The sequence below is a fragment of the Dunckerocampus dactyliophorus genome, chromosome 1 (genome assembly GCF_027744805.1).
Source record: "Dunckerocampus dactyliophorus isolate RoL2022-P2 chromosome 1, RoL_Ddac_1.1, whole genome shotgun sequence".
Lineage (NCBI taxonomy): Eukaryota > Metazoa > Chordata > Actinopteri > Syngnathiformes > Syngnathidae > Dunckerocampus > Dunckerocampus dactyliophorus.
The window spans coordinates 908407-931605 of NC_072819.1; the positions used below are offsets into that span (position 1 = coordinate 908407).

The following is a 23199-nucleotide window of genomic DNA, read 5'->3' on the forward strand; positions in this document are numbered from 1 at the left end:
ATGCGCATTTAGACGTGGATGAGCGCCAGAGACCACACCGCACCTCACCTGTTTGGCTGCCTCCAGCAAGGCCTCGGCCTCCGTGGGACCCAACTGCTGAACCAGCCTGTGCAGGGCACCGTCCTTCTTCTGGAGGAGCTCCAAAGGATGACCCAACTCTTGGATCCGACCCTCGTCCAGCACCTGCAAGCATCACACACACACTAAAATCATTCTTTTTTTTTTACTCTTAATATTAGGAGAAACCAATAAAACCAACGTCAACGGCAGAAATGGAAAAGACAGGTGTCATTTGTGGAAAAGACAGGTGTCAGGTGTCAAGTCCAAATATTACCAGAAAAAAGTTGTATTCTAATGTGAAATCAAATGCATTTTCACGAGAATACATTTGTAATATAAGGGAAAAAAAAGTCATTTTAGTAGCGTATAGATCAGAAATATTAAAGAAAAATGATGATAAAAAACCCATAATATTATGACAAACAAAACAACAAATAAAATGGTAATTTTTGGAAAATTAGGTTGTGGAAAAAGGTATAATATTACGGGAATAAAGTCATAATATTACAAGAAGAAAAGTTATGAAGATGATTTAAGAAGTACGAAAGCAGAAATATTTGGAAATGAAAGAAAAAAAACAAGCAACAAGGTCAACAAAAAGAGCAAAGAGTGACGTAGAAATGATTTCAGCTGACATGCATGAAATATAGTACGTATATCGCTTCTTAGCATGTTTCACTCAATATGAAAGTGGCATCCTTAGCATACAGTATGGGGGGTCGTCACTGGGGAAAGGGTATGGACCCCCACCTGGTCTGTAAGCAAAACACAAATTCCAAAGGCAGAACGTTGCAAAAGCGGCATGAAAATGGGACAAATGATGGTTTGGGATGGAAGTATTATATTCTTTTTGGGGATAATGTGCCCTTTCAAGTTGTGAGACGTTGGGAATTTGCTCAGCAATGCATATGTTTTGCTTTTTCTTTGGCTTCTTGGTCTGTGCAGCCTACCAGGGATAAGGATGGAAAGCAGGACAGCTGAGCTGGTGGTAATGTACAACTGTAGCCACAGCTGCCCTGGGGTAGTCTGATGGAAAGGAAATGAAGCACTGACCAGGATGCGGTCGCTGTCGATGATGGTGTTGAGTCGGTGAGCGATGGTGAACACGGTGCAATGTCGGAACTCCTGCCGGATGGTTTGTTGGATCAGCTGGTCCGTCCTGCAACAAACATCCTACATTACCCTCCGCCACGCGACACCACCCCGGGGCTCCATCCCGACGTGGCACCTGGGGTCCACGTTGGCCGTGGCCTCGTCAATGACCAGGATGCGGTTCTTGGTCAGGATGGCTCTGGCCAGACACACCAGCTGCCTCTGGCCCACACTGAAGTTGGAGCCGCACTCTGCCAGAACCGTGTCTAACTTTGCAGGAAGATCCTCCACCGTGCTCTTCAGCTGGACCTTCGGGCGGAAGGGGCAGGCGTCAGGACAAGCAGCCGATCGGCGGCCACAGAGCACAAGGAGACACTTGCCAGCTCCAGAGCTTTCCACAGATCGGCATCCGTATGTTGCTGGAACGGGTCCAGGTTCTTCCTCACAGAATCGCTAAACAGCACTGGGTCCTGGGTCACACACGTACAAATACACACACAAACAACAACACATGACCAGTAGATGACCATCTACACTACGTCTTTACTTTCTTCTGGCACGCACACTTTACCTCACTTACATGCTAAATACTTTTCCTCGCTCTTGCTCTCTCTCTCCCTCTAACCCACGGGTGTCCCAACATTTTCCCCACAACACACGCAAAAATGAAAGTATGGACCTAGGCCTGTCACAATAACAATTTGCTGGTCGATAATTGTGCCACAAATTATTGTCGATAATCAATTTTATCGGCATTCTACAGACAATTTTTTCATGAATTATATGGCGTAATCGTCTGTGTAGGTTCAGGAGTTGTCCAACGATGAAAAGGCTTCTTGAGACGTCATCTGTACTTCTGTGAAGAAGGTGTCGGATGTTTTGCTCCTCATCCGAAGAGCTTCGTCAGCGAACTAACAAGTGCTGGTAGCCTAGGCCTTAAATACAGTACGAGTGGGCGGAATTGGTGTGCCAACACCCTCCTCCTATTGGTTCCTTACTCTAAGCCTGGGCGGAGTTGTGGTCTAATCCTCTCCTCTCATTAGCACCTCCGATCAAAGGGAAGTGTAGCTGCCTTTAGTTGGGTATGAACGACTCTGATACTGGCTCGTTAGCATCTATTGTTCTGGCTCGGCCCTGGCTCCACCTCATTTGCAAGACTAAGAGCTGTGGGTTTTGGTCTCAGTAACCTGCTGAACACAGGGTCCAAATTAAACCTCAAACCACCATTCCGATTCAATGATGGGTTCTGTTGTTTGACAAAAATAGCATCCTTTACTCCTCTTTCAAACCATCTGTTTTCTTTGGCCAAAATCTTTACATCGCTGTCTTGAAAAGAGTGATTGGTTGCTTTAAGGTGTAGATGTACTGCTGATTGAGGACCACTAGAATTGTCCCTGCGATGTTGATAAAGCCTTTTTTGGAGCATTTGCTTAGTTTCCCCAATGTAGTGCTCTTTGCATTCCTCCTCTTTACAGTGGATGGAATAGACCACATTGCTCTGTTTTTGGTTTGGAGCCTTGTCTTTAGGATGCACTCGTTTTTGTCTCAGGGTATTTACTGGTTTGAAATAGGTAGGAATTTTGTGTTGCCATAAGATCCTCTGGAGTTTTTCGGAGACCCCCGCTACATAAGGGACTACCACTCCTCTCCTTTTTGCTTCTGTGGGCTTTTGGGTTTCTTTCCCTACGCTCTTCTTTTGACATTTGTTAAAAGCCCACCGCGGGTACCCACAGGTTGAGAGCGCTCTCTGGACATGTTGTGTCTCCTTTTTCTTTCCCTCAGCACTAGTTGGTATTTGTTCCGCTCTATGTTGGAGGGTCCTAATAACCCCTAGTTTATGTTGTAGTGGATGGTTTGATTCAAAAAGCAGGTATTGGTCAGTGTGTGTGGCCTTTCTAAAGACCTCTGTAAGGAGCTGTCTGTCCTTTCCTATAATTACCTTGCAGTCTAAGAAGGCTAGTTGGTTCTCTTTAGTGTCCTCGCGAGTAAATTTGATATTGGTGTCCACCGCATTGATGTGATCTGTGAAAGACTGAATTTCTTGTTTTTTGATTATGACAAAGGTGTCATCCACGTATCTAAACCAGTGCCTTGGTTTTGTCCCTGAGAAGGATGTGAGAGCCTGTTTCTCCATCTCTTCCATGTACAGATTCGCCACTATGGGTGAGACTGGTGAGCCCATAGCACAACCATGAATTTGTCTTCTTAGACTGCAAGGTAATTATAGGAAAGGACAGACAGCTACTTCCAGAGGTCTTTAGAAAGGCCACACACACTGACCAATACCTGCTTTTTGAATCAAACCATCCACTACAACATAAACTAGGGGTTATTAGGACCCTCCAACATAGAGCGGAACAAATACCAACTAGTGCTGAGGGAAGGAAAAAGGAGACACATGTCCAGAGAGTGCTCTCAACCACGGTGGGCTTTTAACAAATGTCAAAAGAAGAGAGTAGGGAAAGAAACCCAAAAGCCCACAGAAGCAAAAAGGAGAGGAGTGGTAGTCCCTTATGTAGCGGGGGTCTCCGAAAAACTCCAGAGGATCTTATGGCAACACAAAATTCCTACCTATTTCAAACCAGTAAATACCCTGAGACAAAAATTAGTGCATCCTAAAGACAAGGCTCCAAACCAAAAAGGAATGAGGAAAGAGCACTACCTCAATCAGCAGTACATTTACACCTTAAAGCAACCAATCACTCTTTTCAGGACAGCGAGGTAAAGATTTTGGCCAAAGAAAACAGATGGTTTGAAAGAGGAGTAAAGGATGCTATTTTTGTCAAACAACAGAACCCATCATTGAATCGGAATGGTGGTTTGAGGTTTAATTTGGACCCTGTGTTCAGCAGGTTACTGAGACCAAAACCCACAGCTCTTAGTCTTGCAAATGAGGTGGAGCCAGGGCCGAGTCAGAACAATAGATGCTAACGAGCCAGTATCAGAGTCGTTCATACCCAACTACAGGCAGCTACACTTCCCTTTGATCGGAGGTGCTAATGAGAGGAGAGGATTAGACCACAACTCCGCCCAGGCTTAGAGTAAGGAACCAATAGGAGGAGGGTGTTGGCACACCAATTCCGCCCACTCTTACTGTATTTAAGGCCTAAGCTACCAGCACTTATTAGTTCGCTGACAAAGCTCTTCGGATGAGGAGCGAAACGTCCAACACCTTCTTCACAGAAGTACAGATGACGTCTCAAGAAGCCTTTTCCTCGATGGACAACTCGATCTTCTCGTAATATTATGACTTCATTCCCAACCTCATTTTCCCGATAAAAATGAAATTGTGTTTGTTTGTCATAACATTACAATTAAAAAAACTCTTTTTTCTTGAATATTTCAAGTCTGTGCGTGATTCTACTACAAGGACGTCATTCCCCTGATAATATGACATACTGTATATTCATATTAGAATATTACAGTCTTATTCTTGTCACAAGTTGTTTCTTTCAACAGTTGGATTTTGTTCTGCTGATGTGTTTGTGGTTTTCTTGTGAAAGTCTACTTCGAAAACGTTAGAGCCGTGAAGTTAGAGACGTACCTGAGGTATGATGGACATCTTCTGTCGCAGCTGGTGCAGGCCTAGCTCGGAGGTCTGCACGCCATCGATGTAGATGTTCCCTTGCGGCTCCACCAGGCGAAACAGAGCGGCCACCAGAGAGCTTTTCCCAGCGCCCGTGCGACCCACCACGCCCACCTGACCCAGAGAACACGTTGAGTGCGCCTCCTCACCCCCGGATGGCAAACATCTCACCTTCTCCTCGGGGCAGAAGGTGGCGCTGATATCCTTCAGGATGGGCGGGCCGTCGGGGCCGTATGACAAATACACCCGCTCCAAGGTCACCTGGCCCCGACTGGGCCAATCTGGAGGAGGACGCTTGGGGGTTTCCCAGGGGGCTTCGCTCTTTAACTCAGTGTACTCCACCACCCTCTCTACTGATGTCATCTGAGGCACAAACGACACCATGTTTGTTGTGGGGGGAATCATTTCAGTGTAACACTAAACAATGGACTCACATTCACGGCAGCACTTCTTGGGTATGAAACATCTTGTCTGGAGGAATAATACTCCACACGCCCTTCACCGTGGCTAACGTTAGCTTCAAGATCAGGACTTTTATTCATGGGGACATTTGACAAAAATAACGTCCTGGTGTTAGGAGGAAAATGAGTAGCATAAAGTTGAAATATTCCGAAAAAAACATCCTATTTTTGTCAAGTCATACAACTATGACCCAAAAAACAGACACAATAAAGTTGGCATTTTTGGAAAATGAGGTTGGAGAAAAAGTTCTAATACTATGAGAATAAAGTCATAATATTAAAATATGTTATTTTTCTTATGTTGTAAAGTCTAAATAACAAGAAGAAAACTTCTGCAGGTCATTTAAGAAGAAAGTAAGAGTAAAGAGTGAAGTAGATATGAATAACTAGCTACAGTATACATGCATGAAGTACACTGTACATCACAGATTTCACACAATATGAAAGTTGCATTCTACGTGGGGGTTGCCGTGGGTAAAATGCTTGTGGACAGCCCTGATTGAAGTGCTTGTGCTTTGGATTTTGCCGGTGTTGTTTTAGCTGAGCATGTCAGGTAATGTCATGTAGGTGTGCGGCGTGTATGCATGATTTCTATGATTAATAAGAATAGAACAATATAGCCACAGCCTTGTTGGGCATTTGGGACACAACATTCAATGTTGGAAAAAAAATTAAAGTGAAAAGTTCATACCATATTCTCTAACTCGGCACTTTGCCTCACAGTCCACTGGAAGTTGCCCACAAGCGTCACGGCGTACGTCAGCACCAGGCCCACCTGGCCCGCCTCCAAGCCTGGCACACACACCATAAGCAACTTTTACTTGCACTACAACTCGTACGACTAGTACTGCTACTGCTACTGCTAGTGCACTTTTCCCTTGGAAGTCATGTTGATGGACACGTGATGGATGAATCATCACTGCTGACACAGTCGCTAATCACATCCTCACCATCTCGCAGGAAGATGCAGCCCAGCGTTGCCACGGCGATAAAGACGGAGCAAATGCTGTCCAGACGCAGCGCAAACCAGCGGGAGGTCATCAGGAAGAGGAACCAGGCCTCTACGGTGACAAGAATACAACATCTTCAATACAACAGCATGCATTTGTGGTTTAGAACCACTGCATATATGCACATACTGTACATGCAGTACAGTACTGCACTCCATCCAGCCTTTTGGCTAGCCATACTGCCAAGGAGGCCATACAGCATCACAACATCATCTATCTCCTCCTTGGGACCACTTGGTCTTCCCACTCAAACACCCAAATACATAACCCACGCATGTCCAACACCCTTCCCAGCCACCACCACGCCCACACACCAAAAATAAACCACTTTCATATTGTGTCAACTATGCTAATATACTCTACTTCAATCATATCACCTTTGTCATGTAGCTGAAAAACATATTATTCACTCTTTACTCACCCCCCCAAAATGTTCCCTTAATATGATCACTTTATTCCCTTATTATTATAACTTTATTCCCATAATATCAACACTTTATTTTTATACTCCACCCATGTGCATTGTTCTCATGTCGCCTCACCTCTGCAGAGGAGAAATATGATGTGGGAAATTGGGAACTGTTGGCCATCGTCCTTGCGCTGCGGGAGCGGAGACACTGGCTGGAGGGTGCTGTTCAACCTTTTGAAGTGATCACCGACTACAAGAACTTGGCCTACATTTGCACTGCACAGAGCCTCAATCCCAGACAAGCATGTTGGTCATTGTTCCTAACACGATTTAATTTTTCCATCACCTACAGACCCGGATCTCGGAGCACCAAGCCAGAAGCATTGTCTAGAGTGTTCGGCCCGGCGGAGGCAGAGAGGAATCCAAAGACCATCGTACCTGTAGCCAAAGTATTGGGGGCGCTCCAGTGGGAGGTGGAGAAGAAGGTGAAGGAGGCCACAGCTGGTCTTGGCCCACCGGAGGGGTGCCCGGAAGGAAGACTATTTGTCTCTGACCAGCTTAGGTCCGAAGTACTGCAGTGGAGCCATGCGGCCAAGGTTTCCTCTCATCCAGGAGTCCTGCGTACCCAGTTTCTTGTCAACCAAAGGTTTTGGTGGACAACCGTCTCCTCCGACGTGTTTGTAGCAGGCTGCTTTGTTTCCGTTAGAAGCAAGTCCTCCCATCGCTCTCTGGCCGGTCTGCTCCAACCACTTCCCATACCTTCCCGGCCGTGGTCCCACGTGGCACTGGACTTTATCATTGGATTACCGCCATCCCACGGTAACACCATCATTATGAACATTGTAGACAGGTTCTCTAAAATGACTCACGTTGTGGAATTAGCTAAGCTACCATCTTCTTTAGAGACTCCTCGTTTATTGGTCAAACACGTATTCCGCCTGCACGGCATTCCTTTGGACATTGTGTCAGACAGGGGGCCACAGTTTTCTTCCCATGTTTGGAAGAGGTTCTGTAGGGAGTTGAGAGCAACAGTAAGCCTGTCATCTGGATATCATCCCCAATCTAACGGCCAGACAGAGATGGCCAATCAGGACTTGGAGGTGTGTCTGTCATCGGCATCCGTCCGCGTGGTCCGCACATCTCCCCTGGATTGAATACGCCCACAACTCTCAAGTCTGCTCAGCTACAGGTATGTCACCATTTAAAGCTGCTTTTGGTTATCAGCCTCCACTTTTCCCCTCTCAGGAGTCCGAAATAGCCATTCCAGCCGTCCATCTGCACCTCCGTCAGGTCCACCACGTTTGGAGAGACATTCAAGCTATCCCAGAGGGCTGCTCGGAAAAAGAAATTAGCAGATCGCCGACGGATTCCGGCACCTCCCTATCAGCCTGGACAAGAGGTCAGCTCTCCTCACGGGATTTACCTTTGGCAGGGACAAGTAGGAAACTAGCTCCGGGGTTCATCGGTCCATTCATATTTAATATTTTTTATTGAATATTTCAGCTCTATGCTGATAAAATGACATTACTTTTCCTCATCATATCACATGTTTATTCTCGTACAATTGTGATTTTTTTTTCCCTCTTAATATTTGGACTTTATTCTTGTAAAATGAGCATTTTTGATGTTGTTTTTGTGGTGATATACTGTATTTAGATTAGTAGGTAGGTACTGTAGGTATATAAGTAGGTAGGTACTGTAGGTATATAAGTAGGTAGATAAGTAGGTAGCTACTGTAGGGACATAAGTAGGTAGGTACTGTAGGTATATAAGTAGGTACATTAGTCGGTAGATATGTAGGTAGATTAGTAGGTAGGTACTGTAGGTACATAGGTAGGTAGATAAGTAGGTAGGTACTGGAGGTACATAAGTAGGTAGATAAGTAGGTAGGTACTGTAGGTACATAAGTAGGTAGGTACTGTAGGTATATAAGTAGGTACATTGGTAGGTAGATATGTAGGTAGATTAGTAGGTAGGTACTGTAGGTACATACAGTAGGTAGGTAGATAAGTAGGTAGGTACTGTAGGTACGTAAGTAGGTAGGTAAGTAGGTAGGTACTGTCGGTACATAAGTAGGTAGGTACTGTAGGTATATAAGTAGGTACATTAGTAGGTAAATATGTAGGTAGATTAGTAGGTAGGTACTGTAGGTACATAGGTAGGTAGATAAGTAGGTAGGTACTGGAGGTACATAAGTAGGTAGATAAGTAGGTAGGTACTGTAGGTATATAAGTAGGTACATTAGTAGGTAGATATGTAGGTAGATTAGTAGGGAGGTACTGTCGGTACATAAGTAGGTAGGTACTGTAGGTATATAAGTAGGTACATTAGTAGGTAAATATGTAGGTAGATTAGTAGGTAGGTACTGGAGGTACATAAGTAGGTAGATAAGTAGGTAGGTACTGTAGGTATATAAGTAGGTACATTAGTAGGTAGATATGTAGGTAGATTAGTAGGGAGGTACTGTCGGTACATAAGTAGGTAGGTACTGTAGGTATATAAGTAGGTACATTAGTAGGTAAATATGTAGGTAGATTAGTAGGTAGGTACTGTAGGTACATAGGTGGGTAGATAAGTAGGTAGGTACTGGAGGTACATAAGTAGGTAGATAAGTAGGTAGGTACTGTAGGTATATAAGTAGGTACATTAGTAGGTAGATATGTAGGTAGATTAGTAGGGAGGTACTGTCGGTACATAAGTAGGTAGGTACTGTAGGCATATAAGTAGGTACATTAGTAGGTAAATATGTAGGTAGATTAGTAGGTAGGTACTGTAGGTACATAGGTAGGTAGATAAGTAGGTAGGTACTGGAGGTACATAAGTAGGTAGATAAGTAGGTAGGTACTGTAGGTATATAAGTAGGTACATTAGTAGGTAGATATGTAGGTAGATTAGTAGGGAGGTACTGTCGGTACATAAGTAGGTAGGTACTGTAGGTATATAAGTAGGTACATTAGTAGGTAAATATGTAGGTAGATTAGTAGGTAGGTACTGGAGGTACATAAGTAGGTAGATAAGTAGGTAGGTACTGTAGGTATATAAGTAGGTACATTAGTAGGTAGATATGTAGGTAGATTAGTAGGGAGGTACTGTAGGTATATAAGTAGGTACATTAGTAGGTAAATATGTAGGTAGATTAGTAGGTAGTACTGTAGGTACATAGGTAGGTAGATAAGTAGGTAGGTACTGGAGGTACATAAGTAGGTAGATAAGTAGGTAGATACTGTAGGTATATAAGTAGGTACATTAGTAGGTAGATATGTAGGTAGATTAGTAGGGAGGTACTGTAGGTACATAAGTAGGTAGGTACTGTAGGTATATAAGTAGGTACATTAGTAGGTAGATATGTAGGTAGATTAGTAGGTAGGTACTGTAGGTAAATAGGTAGGTACTGTAGGTAGATAAGTAGGTAGGTAGCCAGGTAGGTAGATAAGTAGGTCGGTTGCCAGGAAGGTAGGTGGGTAGGCAGGTAGCCAGGAAGGAAGGTAGGTAGGTAGGCAGCCAGGAAGGTAGGTAGGTAGGCAGGTAGCCGGGAAGGAAGGTAGGTAGGCAGGCAGGTAGGTAGCCAGGAAGGTAGGTAGGTAGGCAGGTAAGTAGCCAGGCAGGTAGGTAACCAGGTAGGTAGGTAGGTAGGTAGGTAGGCAGGTAGGTAGGTAGGTAGGCAGGTAGGTAGGTAGGTAACCAGGTAGGTAGGTAGGTAGGTAGGCAGGTAGGTAGGTAGGCAGGTAGGTAGGTAGGTAGGTAGGTAGGTAGGTAGGTAGGCAGGTAGCAAAGGGCCACCACGGCGTAATGACAAAGACCTGAGTGACGGTCCTGGTGGGAGTCGAAGGCTTTGGTCAACCTCTCCTCTGCTCCAAAGGCTCGGATGCTCCACAGGCCCTGGAGGGAGCACGAAAGATGGGACAAGACTGGACTCCTCGCTACAAGGCAGGACGGACGTAGCGCCAATCAGTCACCATCATCATCAGTCACGCATTCATCCTCCCTCTCCTCCCTCCACACATACCCGTGGACTCCAGACGTTTGATATCTCGAGACGTGGACAGGTAGAAACGACGCAGGTAGAGGAAGATGAAGAGCAGGGGAGCTATGCAGATGAGGAGGTGAGGGATGATGGAGGCCGCCACCGCCAGCACACCCACATTCTGCCAAAAGAGCTACCAAAACATCTCCTCTTAATAAGACCCGCCCACAAAAACACTCAGCACTTAATCGTAATAAACGTCAAAATACAAAACTAATCTTTGACTATGTTACAGTAGGTCCTTAAAAACAGCACAACACTCCTGTCAAATAGAGGAGCTTTGACTCTTGTTTTTTTTTTTTCAATTGGTCCTTGAAAAGAGCGGAAGGCAGCTGTCAAATAGAGGATCTTTGAGGAGCTTCAAATCACACTTTATTGATGACAATGTCAACAGGTAAGAATATGAGCTATAGCGATATGAACTATAATCACAGTTGGAACATAGTCCATAAGCAGAATAATAAGCAGAATATAGTCAATAAGCATGATAAGAATATAGTCAATAAGTGTAAGAATAATAAGAATATAGTAAATAAGTCTAAAAAGAATATAGTAAATAATAGTACGAATAATAAGAATATAGTAAATAATTGTAATAAAAATGATAATATAGTAAATAATAGCATGAATAATAAGAAATTAGTCAATAATAGTAATAATAATAAGGATATATTAAATAATAGGAATAATAATAGCGTAGTTGGATAGTGTAGCATGTGAAGGCAATGAGGCTGACCTGGTAGAAATCCACAAAGGTGAGGGGCAGCAGGGAGTCCATCTGGCTGATGTCCTTGGAGAAGCGGTTGAGGATCCTTCCTAGCAAGCGGGAACAAGCACAGCCTCGGGTCAGAGAGGCGTGGCTACGTGTGACCTTGCAAGATGATGAGGATGAGGCGGAGCCAAAGGTTCACCTATGGGGTTGAGGTCAAAGAAGGAGACCGGCGTGCGGAGGACAGCGTTGAACATGCGATTGTGCAGCATCTGAGTGGACCTCACCAGCCCGTGAAAGATCACCAAACTCCTGGCATAGCCCAGAAGCACAGCAGCGGCGGTCAACCCTGCAACACACGGCCAGCGACCACCGCTGCAGACGTGAAGATACTGTAACAGACATCAAGCATCCTTGCACTCACCTAAATAAACACCCAGGTAAAACGCAAGATGGGCCCTGCCGTGGGGGGCGGTGCCGTTGATGCCTCGTTCATCACTCACAGCCGTGCTGTTGGCAACCACCTCCTTGCTAGCCCTGACACACCAACGCACAATTACTGTAGCACCTGTGTGTGTGTGTGTGTGTGTGTGTGTGTGTGTGGACTCACCAGAACACCAACCACCAGTCCTGCAGAATATATGCAACCTAGGGACAAGACCCACACAACATTAGCTCCTACGAGGACAATCTATCACAACAACACAATCAATCACGCCCACGCTGAAACACGCGAGTCCAAAGTGCGGCACCTTGGCCATGTGTGGCCCACGCCCACCGCACATTCCAAAAATATCATTCAACAAGAGAACTACCAAAAAAAACAACAGGAAAAATGGAAAAATGAAGCAGCAATTTTGCAAGAACAATGTCAAAATATTTCTTTTTAAAAGTTGTAACATTATGAATAACAAAAAAGTTGGCGTTTTTGGAAAGTTTGGCTGGGGAAAAACTTCAAACTTCAAATTCAAAATATTAACACAAAAACATTCCTATTTTAACTAGAAAAAAGAAATGTCTGGAAATTTAAAAAAAACAACAGCAGAAATTTAAAAAACTTAAAAAAAAAAAACTTAAAAAATTATGTCATTTGAAATATTGAAGAAAAAATATAGTCGTAATATTAGGAGAAACAAACAAATAAAATAAAACTGTAATTTTGGAAAATAAGGTTGTGGAAAAAGTTACATTATGGGAATGAAGTGATAATATAATGGGAATAAAGTGATAATAAAATAGGAATAAAGTGATAATATAATGGGAATAAAGTGATAATATAATGGGAATAAAGTGATAATATTATGGGAATAAAGTGATAATATAATGGGAATAAAGTAATAATATTATAAGAATAAAGTGATAATATTATGGGAATAAAGTCATAATATTATGGGAATAAAGTCCTAATATAATGGGATTAAAGTAATAACATTATGGGAATAAAGTCCTAATATAATGGTATTAAAGTTATAATATTATGGGAATAAACATACAGTATATACCATAGTTTATATAACTTGTCAGCCTATGTTGGAAGTGTTTCACAGTCTGTGCTGCATGACCAAGCGTTCCTTTTGGTGTGGTTTACCAGCATAGACATGCTAGCAGTGCCATAAAAACACCTGGCCTTACCTCAGCAATAACGCTGAGCAGCACGATAGCCACTAAGGCCACAGGGTGGCAGTGGGCCGTGAAATACTTGACATAAATGTCAGTGCTGACGTTTCCTTCTGCACGAGCCTCCTCCGGTGTGGCGTGCACGCTTTCGGCCTGGAAAACATCAGTAGAACATATGACAACATCACAAGCAGGACAGTCGACAAGATGGCTGGAAGCTCTGCTCTGCTGGATCCTTGCTTGTATTGTCTGCCTGTTGCTTTCTTCCCACTAGTCTTACGTCTTGTCAAAGGTTGCACGCTTCTAATCCTTTCACCTACATCATGGGTGTCCCAAGTGCGGCACTTCTAAACATCTCATCTAACAAATAAACTACTAAATATTATACTAAACAAAAGCAAACATGGAAAAATCAGCCAAATAAAGTCTAAATATTGAGAGAAATAAGTTGTAATCTGAGGAAAAAGACCTTATATTATAAGGAAAAATAATAGAAGTTCAAATATTAAAGGAAAAAAGGCAAGTTTGAAAAAATATTACAAGAAACAACAAATAAAGTTATAATTTATGGAAAATTAAGTTGGCGAAAGGCTTATATAATATTATGGGAATAAAGTTATAATATTATGGGATAAGATTAGCAGATGGAATTTTACAAGAGTAAGTTGAAATAGTTGGAAAATGTAAAAAACAACAGCAGAAATGGTATATGTCATAGTGTAGGTGATATGACTGAAGTATCGTATCGTATATGACAGTGTAGGTGATATGACTAAGTATCGTACTGTATATGACATAGTGTAGGTGATATGACTGAAGTATCGTACCGTATATGACATAGTGTAGGCGATATGACTGAAGTATCGTACCGTATATGACATAGTGTAGGCAATATGACTGAAGTATCGTACCGTATATGACATAGTGTAGGCGATATGACTGAAGTATCGTACCGTATATGACATAGTGTAGGTGATATGACTAAGTATCGTACCGTATATGACATAGTGTTGGTGATATGACCAAGTATCGTACCGTATATGACTTGTCAGCATATTTGCATAAGTGGATGAAAGCCTCATGCTTATTTAGCGTATTTGTCACCACGGCTAGGAAAAACAAGGTGCTATTAATCAGGTATTAGGGGGGAAATGTAAATTCCAGAGTGAAACGCTGCTGCTTACAGGAAGCTGTTCATGGCCGGCGCCCTCGGGTGGCAGGAGAGAGCTGTGCGAGTAGCGCGAAGCGTTGGAGTGATCGGTCCTGCGGCTGGCGAGCGACACGGCGTCGCAGTTTGCGTTCCAGCACTGCTGCTCCTGTTCCTCCTGGCTCTTCATCAGGAAGCCCACATCGAGGCCGGCGCTCTGCAACTCGCTGTACGTACCCTGGGCCATCATGTGACCCTTGGACAAAGCCAACATCACCATCAAACACGTTTTCAATGGGTAAAATCCAGGATGTGTGAATGCTTCATTGTCATGAGATGGAGCATGCAACACCCACCTCCTTGACCACCACGATATGGTCAGCTGCCCTCAGATGCTGAAGTTGGTGCGTGACCAGGATGCGGCACTTGTTCTTCAGCAGGCCACAAATGCACCTATGAAATGGACAGAAGACGCTTTTACATGCCACCCTCTACTTCATTTGGAAAGAAACCAAGAATGAGAAAAAAGAGCCAAGAGCCAAGTTCATTATAGTAATACGCTTTTTCAGCTATATCATGTCATGTCATGTCATATCATGTCATGTCATGTCATATATCATACTCTATATCATATCGTATGATATGATATCGTATATCATATCATATACTGTATATCATATATCATATCATATATCATATCATACTGTATATCATATCATATCATTTATCATATATGTCATATCATATCAGATCATATATCAGACTGTACTGTATATCATATATCATATCACATCATATATCATACTGTATATCATATACAGTATCATATTGTATATCATATATCATATCATATATCATACTGTATATCATATATCATATATCAGATCATATACAGTATATCATATATCATATCATACTGTATATCATATCATATCATATCATATCATATCATATCATATCATATCATATCATATCATATCATATCATATCATATATAAAAAGTAGAAATTTAATGAAAATGAAGTTGTAAGATGAGGGAAAATAAAGTCATCTTAGTAGCACTGAGTTGATATTTCCAAGTTGTAATATTAAGAGAAACAAAACAAAATAAAGTTGTGACTTTTGGAAATGTAGTTAGGAAAAAAAAGTTATAATGTTATAAGAATAAAGTCAAAAGATGATGACAAGGACATTTGTGAAGAAGGTGAAGGTCCCTGTGATCATGGATGGTTTGGACTAAAGAAGACAATGCAGAATGATGGACACTCACGCCTCAAACAGATACTTCCCAACCTCAGCATCCACAGCACTCAGAGGATCATCTAAGAGGTAGATGTCTGCTTCTTCATACACTGCCCTGAGGACACACACACACACACACACACACGTGCGCGAGGCAATGAGGGCAGAAGTTGCATGTGATGCTGAAAATGTGGAATGATGGGAGAAGTGGGAATGTCTGGAATGTGGATGATTTCAATACTGCTATTAGACTGAATCACTGATAAACACCCAATAGCACTTCTTCCTTGCCGCTTGTCTCCTTTCTTCCCCTTCAGGAGGTGATGTGGGTTAGCAAGCCAGTTGCTTTGCACGTTGCTGGCAACCGCTGGGCTATTGCTAATATTCAATTGTCATCAATTAAAAAGGACAAATCAAGCAGCCGAGGGACACCTTGTTGGCGGTGCCAAGCAAGCCCATTGTTGTTTTTTTGCCTTTCCTTGTGTGAAACAAAGGTTGCTCAGGGCAAGTTAATGTGACAGGCAGGAGAAAAAAGGAGTGCTTGATTTGCTCGCCTGCACAGTACGGGTAATCATTTATGAAATGATTGGTGATCTGAGCTATTTGGAATGTTATTGGAAGTATCAGCATGATGTCATAGTTCCTCATATCAGCCTGATAATGATCATGCACTCCTACTCAATAGGACAAGCAATGATTTTTAGATGCAACGTACAGAAGAGGCATAGAACGCATAGATCCTCTCACCTGGCCAGGTTGATGCGAGCCTTCTGCCCCCCACTGAGGGTGCCTCCCTTGTCCCCAATTAGGGTCAGGTCTCCATCCGGGAACAGCTCCAAGTCCTGCACTCCAAACACAAGCAGCTCAACTGTCACCTCGTCTTTTCTTCAAGTCTCAGCCCACATGGGAGGAGCAACACCCAGACCACGCCAGGATTGGCTGCCTTCAGTGAAGCCAGTTGGAAACCACCAATGTGGACAAGTTCCAGTGGAATCTCTGTTGGCATGTTTTTCACTTAATGTTAAACATGTAGGCCAAACTTTAGCCTGAGTTTGCGTACACTATCTGGTTAGCATGCAAGATGGTGTTATTAACACACGCCATGAGGCCAAAACATCCTTGTTAGCATCCTTAGCTTGCACTACCATGAAATGTTGATATTAGTACCTAATAAAAACACAAAGATTTCTCTTTAAATATATGTGTAAGGTCGTTTTTATGATAAATATGAGAGGACAGCTGACGTAAATAGACTAAGACACGTAGATAAGACAAAAGAAGAGAGCTGGCATTGTTCAACTACAAGCTGGAAGCACTAATGCTGACACCCCTACTGACAAGCAAGCATTTCAAGAAATGCTGCCAATGTTTGACAGACAGTACTAATTGTCTGTGAGAAAACACATGTCACCATTATGAAATATTATAAGAACAATTTGGTCTCAAAAGATGTTGACAATAATATCTGCACCATATCTTTTCCGCTTCTCAAGATCGATTTGGTAACCATAAGCGATAACTTCTTTATATATCTACTTTTTAAAAAATGCAGATTGAAGTGTTGTTTGTGCACACCTGAAGCTAAGGAGGACTGGATTGACCAAGTGGACATCACTACTACCACATCACTACTATCAGGAGAAACACAGTATAGCGGGGTCGGACCCACCTGGCGTGGCCCATCAAGGTGTACTGTATTCGGGCACACGCTCCGAGCGGCCGGTGTGACGCCGCAGACGTCTCTGGCAAACCTTTAGCACTTTTCAAATGCTGCAGTGTTGGCGTTTCAGGTGGCTGAATGTGTTTTTTTTGTGTGCTCCATAGGTTTTTGCCCTCATTGCAGAATATGTGCATGCGCTCACCTTAAAACCCAAATATTCCCACATTGGGGCTGTCGGCTGAGGCATTCGCCTCAGAAACCATTTCTTCTGCGCCTTCATTCATGTTAGCATATGCTGCCTCACGAAGCTAACTGCTGTATCCACTCATGAGCAGCCCCGCCTCCACAAAGAGGCTGAATGAGAGGAGGGCTCACTCGTTCCGTTCATTCCACTCAAGAACCAATGCGCACAGTGTGAACCCTCTTGTCATCCGGCCTGTGTGGCCCAGACACACGAGGACATGAAACAAACGCATGAATGTACATGTCCATTTATCCAGGGCGTCATCATTATCAACCTCTTTTTTTTTAAAGGATTACCCGACAGGCCTAGTTGTTTTAAAAAGTCACTGAAGATGTACGTTGTATAATCAATCCACCCTGGAAAAAGAACCAGTCAACCATGTGGGAGTTTTGTGTTCCCTCATGGGTGTGCGGGCAGGAACGTTTGTCTTTTCTCTTACAAGCAACTCACCTTCTTCAGAGCGCAGGCCCGCAGGACCCGTTCATATTTCTGCCGATCCAGCCCTCGACCAAAAAGGATGTTACTGCGGATGGTTCCTGGGAATACCCACGGCTGCTGGGATGCATAGTTGACTTGACCTCTGACCATCATCATTCCACTCTCATGGGGCAGCTCACCCAGGATGGCGCTCAATAGGGATGACTAGTGGAAAGGGGGGGATTGGGGTTCAGAGTGACAATCAGCACATGAAATCTACACATTCTCATTGTCTTTTTCAGCTGCCCGGGGGCCATTATGAGAATACAGAAGAAAAGAAATAATTGGATTATATATTTATATCATTGTATATTTTATTATGGGAATACAGTCAAAATATTATGAGATGTGAAAAGGGAAACAAATGGAAATAAAAAACGCTGCAATTTTACAAGAATTAAGTCAAAATATTGAGAGAATGGTATTTATCTTTATTGTGAATATTCTTTCATTTTCTTGAACTTAGTCCATTTCTATTTTGCATGCCATTAGTTTTATTAGTATTTACACTTTTAAAAAAAATTGATGTTTTATGTTGCACCACCACACCACTAGGCCTGTCACGATAACAAATTTTATAATTGCGCTCCAAATTGTCGTCGATAATCGATCATATCGGCAACAGTTTGTTCAACCAGCTCAGTTGGATCATTGCGCCTGTAAGTTTTTGTCAATATGTTGCAGAAACATTTAAAGCACTAAAGCACAGCTCTTACAGCCTGAGTGGCACGCGCACGCACACACACGCATGCACATGTCAGTTTATCCAGGCCAACAAAATGACCAACTATGTTTTTTTTTTATCGTTCAATTAATTGATTATCGGGACAGTCCTACACATGACAAAAAGTTCCGAGCTTGTGTAACCTACACTGACAATGGCAATAAAAACATTCTGAGTCGTGCCTACCAAAAAAAAACTTTTTGAGAATTGAGAATAAACGCATAATATTATTAGTAAAAATGAATAATTTTAGCAGCGTACATTAGAAATATTAAAGAAAAAATACTTATTTTTAAGTCATAATATCATGAGAAACAAACACAACACAATAAAGTTACATTTTGGAAACATTAGGTTGTGGAAGAGGTTGCAAATAAAGTCACAATATTATGGGAATAAAGTCCTAATATTACGACACAAACATTTACAAGAAGAACGTTTAAATACTTGGGAAAAACAAAAACAGCAAAAATTAAAAAAAAACATCTGTAATTTTAAAAGCACAAAATCAAAATATGAAGAGAAAAAAAGGTATTCTAAGGAGAAAAAAAGTTGCAATTTAATGAGAATAAAGTCATAATATTATGAGTGAAAATAAAAAAAGAGTTACAATGCCTAAGTAAAAATGTTACTTTTTGAAAACCGTCATATTATGAGAAACCAACAACACAAAATAAAGTTATAAAATGATTTTTAAAAATTATGGGAATAAAGTCACAAGAAAATTTACAAGAAGAAAGATGAAATATTTGCGAAAAAAACAGCAGAAATGAAAACAAAACTGCTGTAATTTTACGAGAATAAAGTCAAAATGTTGAGAGAAAAAATGGTCAATTTGACAAAAATAAACTCATAATATGAGGAAAAGTAATCATTTCATTTCCATTCCATTCCATTTTCCTCCGCTTATCTGGGTCGCGGGGGCAGCAGTCTTAGTAGGGAAGCCCAGACTTCCCGGTCCCCGGCCACCAAGGTGTTCCCAGGCCAGCAGTGAGACATAATCCCTCCAACGTGTCCTAAGTCTTCCCTGGACTCCCTCGACACCTTGGTTGCGCATAGAAATTCTGTCCATGAAAATTATGAACAGAATCGGTGACAAAGGGCAGCCTTGGCGGAGGCCAACGTTCACCGGAAACCAGGCTTGACTTACTGCTGGCAATGCGAACCAGGCTCCTGCTCTGGTTGTACAAGGACTGAATGGCACGTAGTAGCGTGCCACCAATCCCATACTTCCGGAGCACCCCCCACAGGACACCGCGAGGGACACAGTCGAATGCCTTTTCCAAGTCCACAAAGCACATGTAGACCGGTTGGGCAAACTCCCAAGTACCCTCCAGTACCCTTGCAAGGGTGTAGAGCTGGTCCAGTGTTCCGCGACCAGGACGAAAACCACATTGCACCTCCTGTAGCCGAGGTTCGATTAACGGTCGTACCCTTCTCTCCAGCACCCTGGAATAGACTTTCCCAGGGAGGCTGAGGAGTGTGATCCCCCTATGGTTGGAACACACTCTCCGGTCATCCTTCTTGAAAAGGGGGGCCACCACCCCAGTCTGCCAATCCAGAGGTACTGTTCCCCACTTCCACGCAATGTTGAAGAGACGTGTCAGCCAAGACAGTCCCTCAACATCCAGAGCCTTGAGAAATTCAGGGCAAAACTCGTCCACCCCCGATCTTTGCCACTGGGGAGCGTTTTGACTACCCCACATACCTCAGCCACGCTGATGGAACTGTTCGCGTTCGTGTCCTCAGCCTCCGCTTCCTCTATGGAAGGTATGTCAGTGGGATTGAGAAGGGCCTCAAGGTATTCCTTGCACCGTCCGACAATATCCTCAGTCGAGGTCAGCAGGCCCCCGTCCCCACTGTAAACAGTGTGGACTGGGCACTGCTTCCCCTTTCTGAGGCACCAAACGGTTTGCCAGAACCTCTTCGAGGCCGACCGAAAATCATGCTCCTTGGTCTCACTGAACTCCCACACCCGAGTTTTTGCCTCGACCACCGCCGAAGCCACGTGCTGCTTGGCCTGCCGGTACCTATCAGCTGCTTCAGGAGTCTTGCAAACCATCCATGCTCGATAGGACTCCTTCTTCAGTTTGACGGCAGCCCCAACCTCTGAGTCCACCATCGGGTTCGGGTCTTGCCGCCACGACTGGCACTGACCACCTTGCGGCCGCAGCTCCGATTGGCTTTCTCAGCAATGGAGGCACGGAATAGAGCCCATTCGGACTCAATATCCTCGTCCTCCCCCGGGATGCAGGCGAAACTCTGCCGGAGGTGAGAGCTGAAGACTCGACGAACAGGAGACTCAGATCGGGGAGGCTGTTCCTCCCAATCACGCCCCTCTAGGTCACACTGTCATTGCCCACATGGGTGTTGAAGTCTCCCAGCAAAACGACAGAGTCACCAGTTAGAGTGCTCTCCAGCACCCCTCTGAACTGCCGTTTGGCGCATACGCACAAACGACAGTCAGGACCCTTTCCCCAACCCGAAGGCGTAGGGAACTGACCCTCTCATTAGCCGGGGATGACTACAACACAGAGGCACCGACCCGGGGGGCTATTAAGAAGCCCACACCAGCTCGCCGCCTCTCCCCTGCAGCAACTCCAGAGTAGAACAAGGTCCAGCCACTCTCGAGGAGTTTGGATCCAGAACCCAAATGGTGGGTCGAGGTGAGTTACACTATATCTAGTCGGAATGTCTCAACCTCTCTCACAAGTTCGGGCTCCTTCCCCGCCAGAGAAGTGACATTTCATGTCCAGAGAACCAGATTTGGCCACCGATGACCAGGTGCCTAGGCGCCCGCCCTCGACCGCCACCCAAAGCACAATGCACCGGACTCTTATGCTTGCCCCCGCAGGTGGTGGGTCTACGGCGGGGAGATCCCATGTGGTTTGTTTGGTCTGAGCCCGGCCGGGCCACACGGGTGAGAGCCTGACCACCAGGCGCTTGCCTGAGAGCCCCTCCCCCAGGCCTAGCTTCAGGGTGAGGCCCTGGTATCCCACGTCCGGGCGAGGTGCGGTCACTCCTCATATGTTTGTTCATAAAGGTCTTCTGAATCACTCTTGGTATGGCCCGTCACCCAGGACCTGTTTGCCTTGGGAGATCCTACCAGGGGCATATAGACCCAGACAATATAGCTCCTAGGATCACTCGGGCACACAAACCCCTCCACCACCGTAAGGTGGGGGTTCATGGAGGAGTCATTTCATTTCATTCAGTCACTTCAGTAGCAAAGCTTTGAAATATTACAGAGATTTTCTTTACGGCGGCAAAATCAACAACAAACTAATCAAAATTAAGTTTTGGAAAATTAGGTTGAGGAGAAATACTGTAGGAATAAGGTCATAATATCACAAGAACATTTAGTAGAATTTGAAATATTGGAGGTGCGGGACATAACAGCAAAACTGGGGGAAAAAAAGCATAAAGAGTGAATTGATGTGAATACTACGACAAAGCTGAGATGCACTTATTTCACAAATACAAAATATGAAAGTGGCAAAGTTTCATCCTTTCATTTCGTTTCCATTGAGAATGTGGCCATGGCTGGAAAACCTTTGGACACCCCTGTTTTTGCCCATCATGCACAATCCTTATGTGAAGCATGAACACACATATCTGTCTCCTTCCCGTGCCTTCTCAAGAGAGAAAAACAGCTAGCATGAGGAAGCTAACAATTCGCGTAACGGGACACGCCTATTTCCACTAGAAAGCCCTCTAAAAAAACCTCCCAAAAATGCAAACAATGTTCCATTTACATAGTGTGACCTGCATGTCAACCAAGCTACAGTGACATTGTTATTGTAGCAGCTCACACCAAAGAACTAGTAGTAGTAGTACTTTATTAATCCCACAGCAGGGAAATTCACCTGTTACAGCAGCAAGCAAGATACACAAGTAAAGAATGCATTGTGACATAGTGAATACAAAATGGTTCAGGTGTTGTAGAGCCTGATAGCGGTCGGTATGAATGACCTGCGGAACTACTCCTTCTTACACCGTGGGTGTAACAGTCTGCTGCTGAAGGAGCTGCCCAGGGAAACAACAGTGTCATGTAGCGGATGAGAGGTGTTGTCCATGATGGATGTCAGCTTAGCCAACATCCTTCTCTCCCCCGCTTCCTCCACGGAGTCCAAAGGACCGTCGAGGACAGAGCTCGCTCTCCTGATCAGTCTATTTATCCTGCTCCTGTCCCTGTCCGTGCTGCCCCCTCTCCAGCAGCTCACAGCATAGAAGATGGCTGAGGCCACCACAGAGTCATAGAAGGTCTGTAAGAGAGTCCTGCACACACCAAAGGACCTCAGTCTCCTCAGCAGGTGGAGGCGACTCTGGCCCTTCTTGTAGAGGGCGTGGGTGTTGACGGACCAGTCCAGTTTGTTGGTAAGGTGAACACCCAGGAATTTGTAGCTGTCTACCAACTCTATGTCCGCTCCCTGGATGTTCACCGGTGTGAAATGGGATGTTTTCCTCTGGAAGTTAATGATCATCTCCTTTGTCTTGCTGGTGTTGAGTTGCAGCTGGTTAAGCTCACTCCAGCTGACAAAGTCCCTGATGACCATCCTGTATTCCAGATCATTCCCCTCCGAAACACAACCAACAATGGCTGTGTCATCGGAGAACTTCTGGATGTGACACTGTGTGGAGTTGTGTGTGAAGTCCGAGGTGTAGAGGGTGAAGAGGAAAGGGGAGAGCACCGTACCCTGAGGGGCACCCGTGCTGCAGAGTACCATGTCAGACAGA

At 44.0% G+C, this 23199-nt stretch overlaps 1 protein-coding gene across 11 annotated transcripts in view; it reads right to left on the bottom strand.

The window, feature by feature from the left end:
• LOC129194389 (ATP-binding cassette sub-family C member 4-like) overlaps nucleotides 1–23199 on the bottom strand; it is a 65651-nt gene that overhangs the window by 5858 nt on the left and 36594 nt on the right. For 9 of the 11 annotated variants that reach the window (XR_008573755.1, XM_054799632.1, XM_054799623.1 and 6 more), the window contains 20 exons: nucleotides 17712–17903; nucleotides 16105–16199; nucleotides 15386–15472; nucleotides 14472–14568; nucleotides 14153–14371; nucleotides 12984–13121; nucleotides 11962–11999; nucleotides 11776–11888; nucleotides 11554–11700; nucleotides 11379–11458; nucleotides 10625–10775; nucleotides 10419–10538; nucleotides 6150–6260; nucleotides 5891–5991; nucleotides 4910–5101; nucleotides 4697–4852; nucleotides 1533–1622; nucleotides 1289–1461; nucleotides 1114–1219; nucleotides 49–183 (listed from right to left, as the gene is read on the bottom strand). Coding sequence is in view for 10 of the 11 variants with exons in the window: in XM_054799632.1 (XP_054655607.1) it covers nucleotides 49–183; nucleotides 1114–1219; nucleotides 1289–1461; nucleotides 1533–1622; nucleotides 4697–4852; nucleotides 4910–5101; nucleotides 5891–5991; nucleotides 6150–6260; nucleotides 10419–10538; nucleotides 10625–10775; nucleotides 11379–11458; nucleotides 11554–11700; nucleotides 11776–11888; nucleotides 11962–11999; nucleotides 12984–13121; nucleotides 14153–14371; nucleotides 14472–14568; nucleotides 15386–15472; nucleotides 16105–16199; nucleotides 17712–17903 (2541 nt within the window). In the remaining variant the exon portion in view is untranslated. Of the gene's footprint in view, nucleotides 1–48; nucleotides 184–1113; nucleotides 1220–1288; nucleotides 1462–1532; nucleotides 1623–4696; nucleotides 4853–4909; nucleotides 5102–5890; nucleotides 5992–6149; nucleotides 6261–10418; nucleotides 10539–10624; nucleotides 10776–11378; nucleotides 11459–11553; nucleotides 11701–11775; nucleotides 11889–11961; nucleotides 12000–12983; nucleotides 13122–14152; nucleotides 14372–14471; nucleotides 14569–15385; nucleotides 15473–16104; nucleotides 16200–17711; nucleotides 17904–23199 lie in introns of those variants that run through there. The other 2 variants (XM_054799608.1, XM_054799681.1) reach the window with 2 other exon arrangements.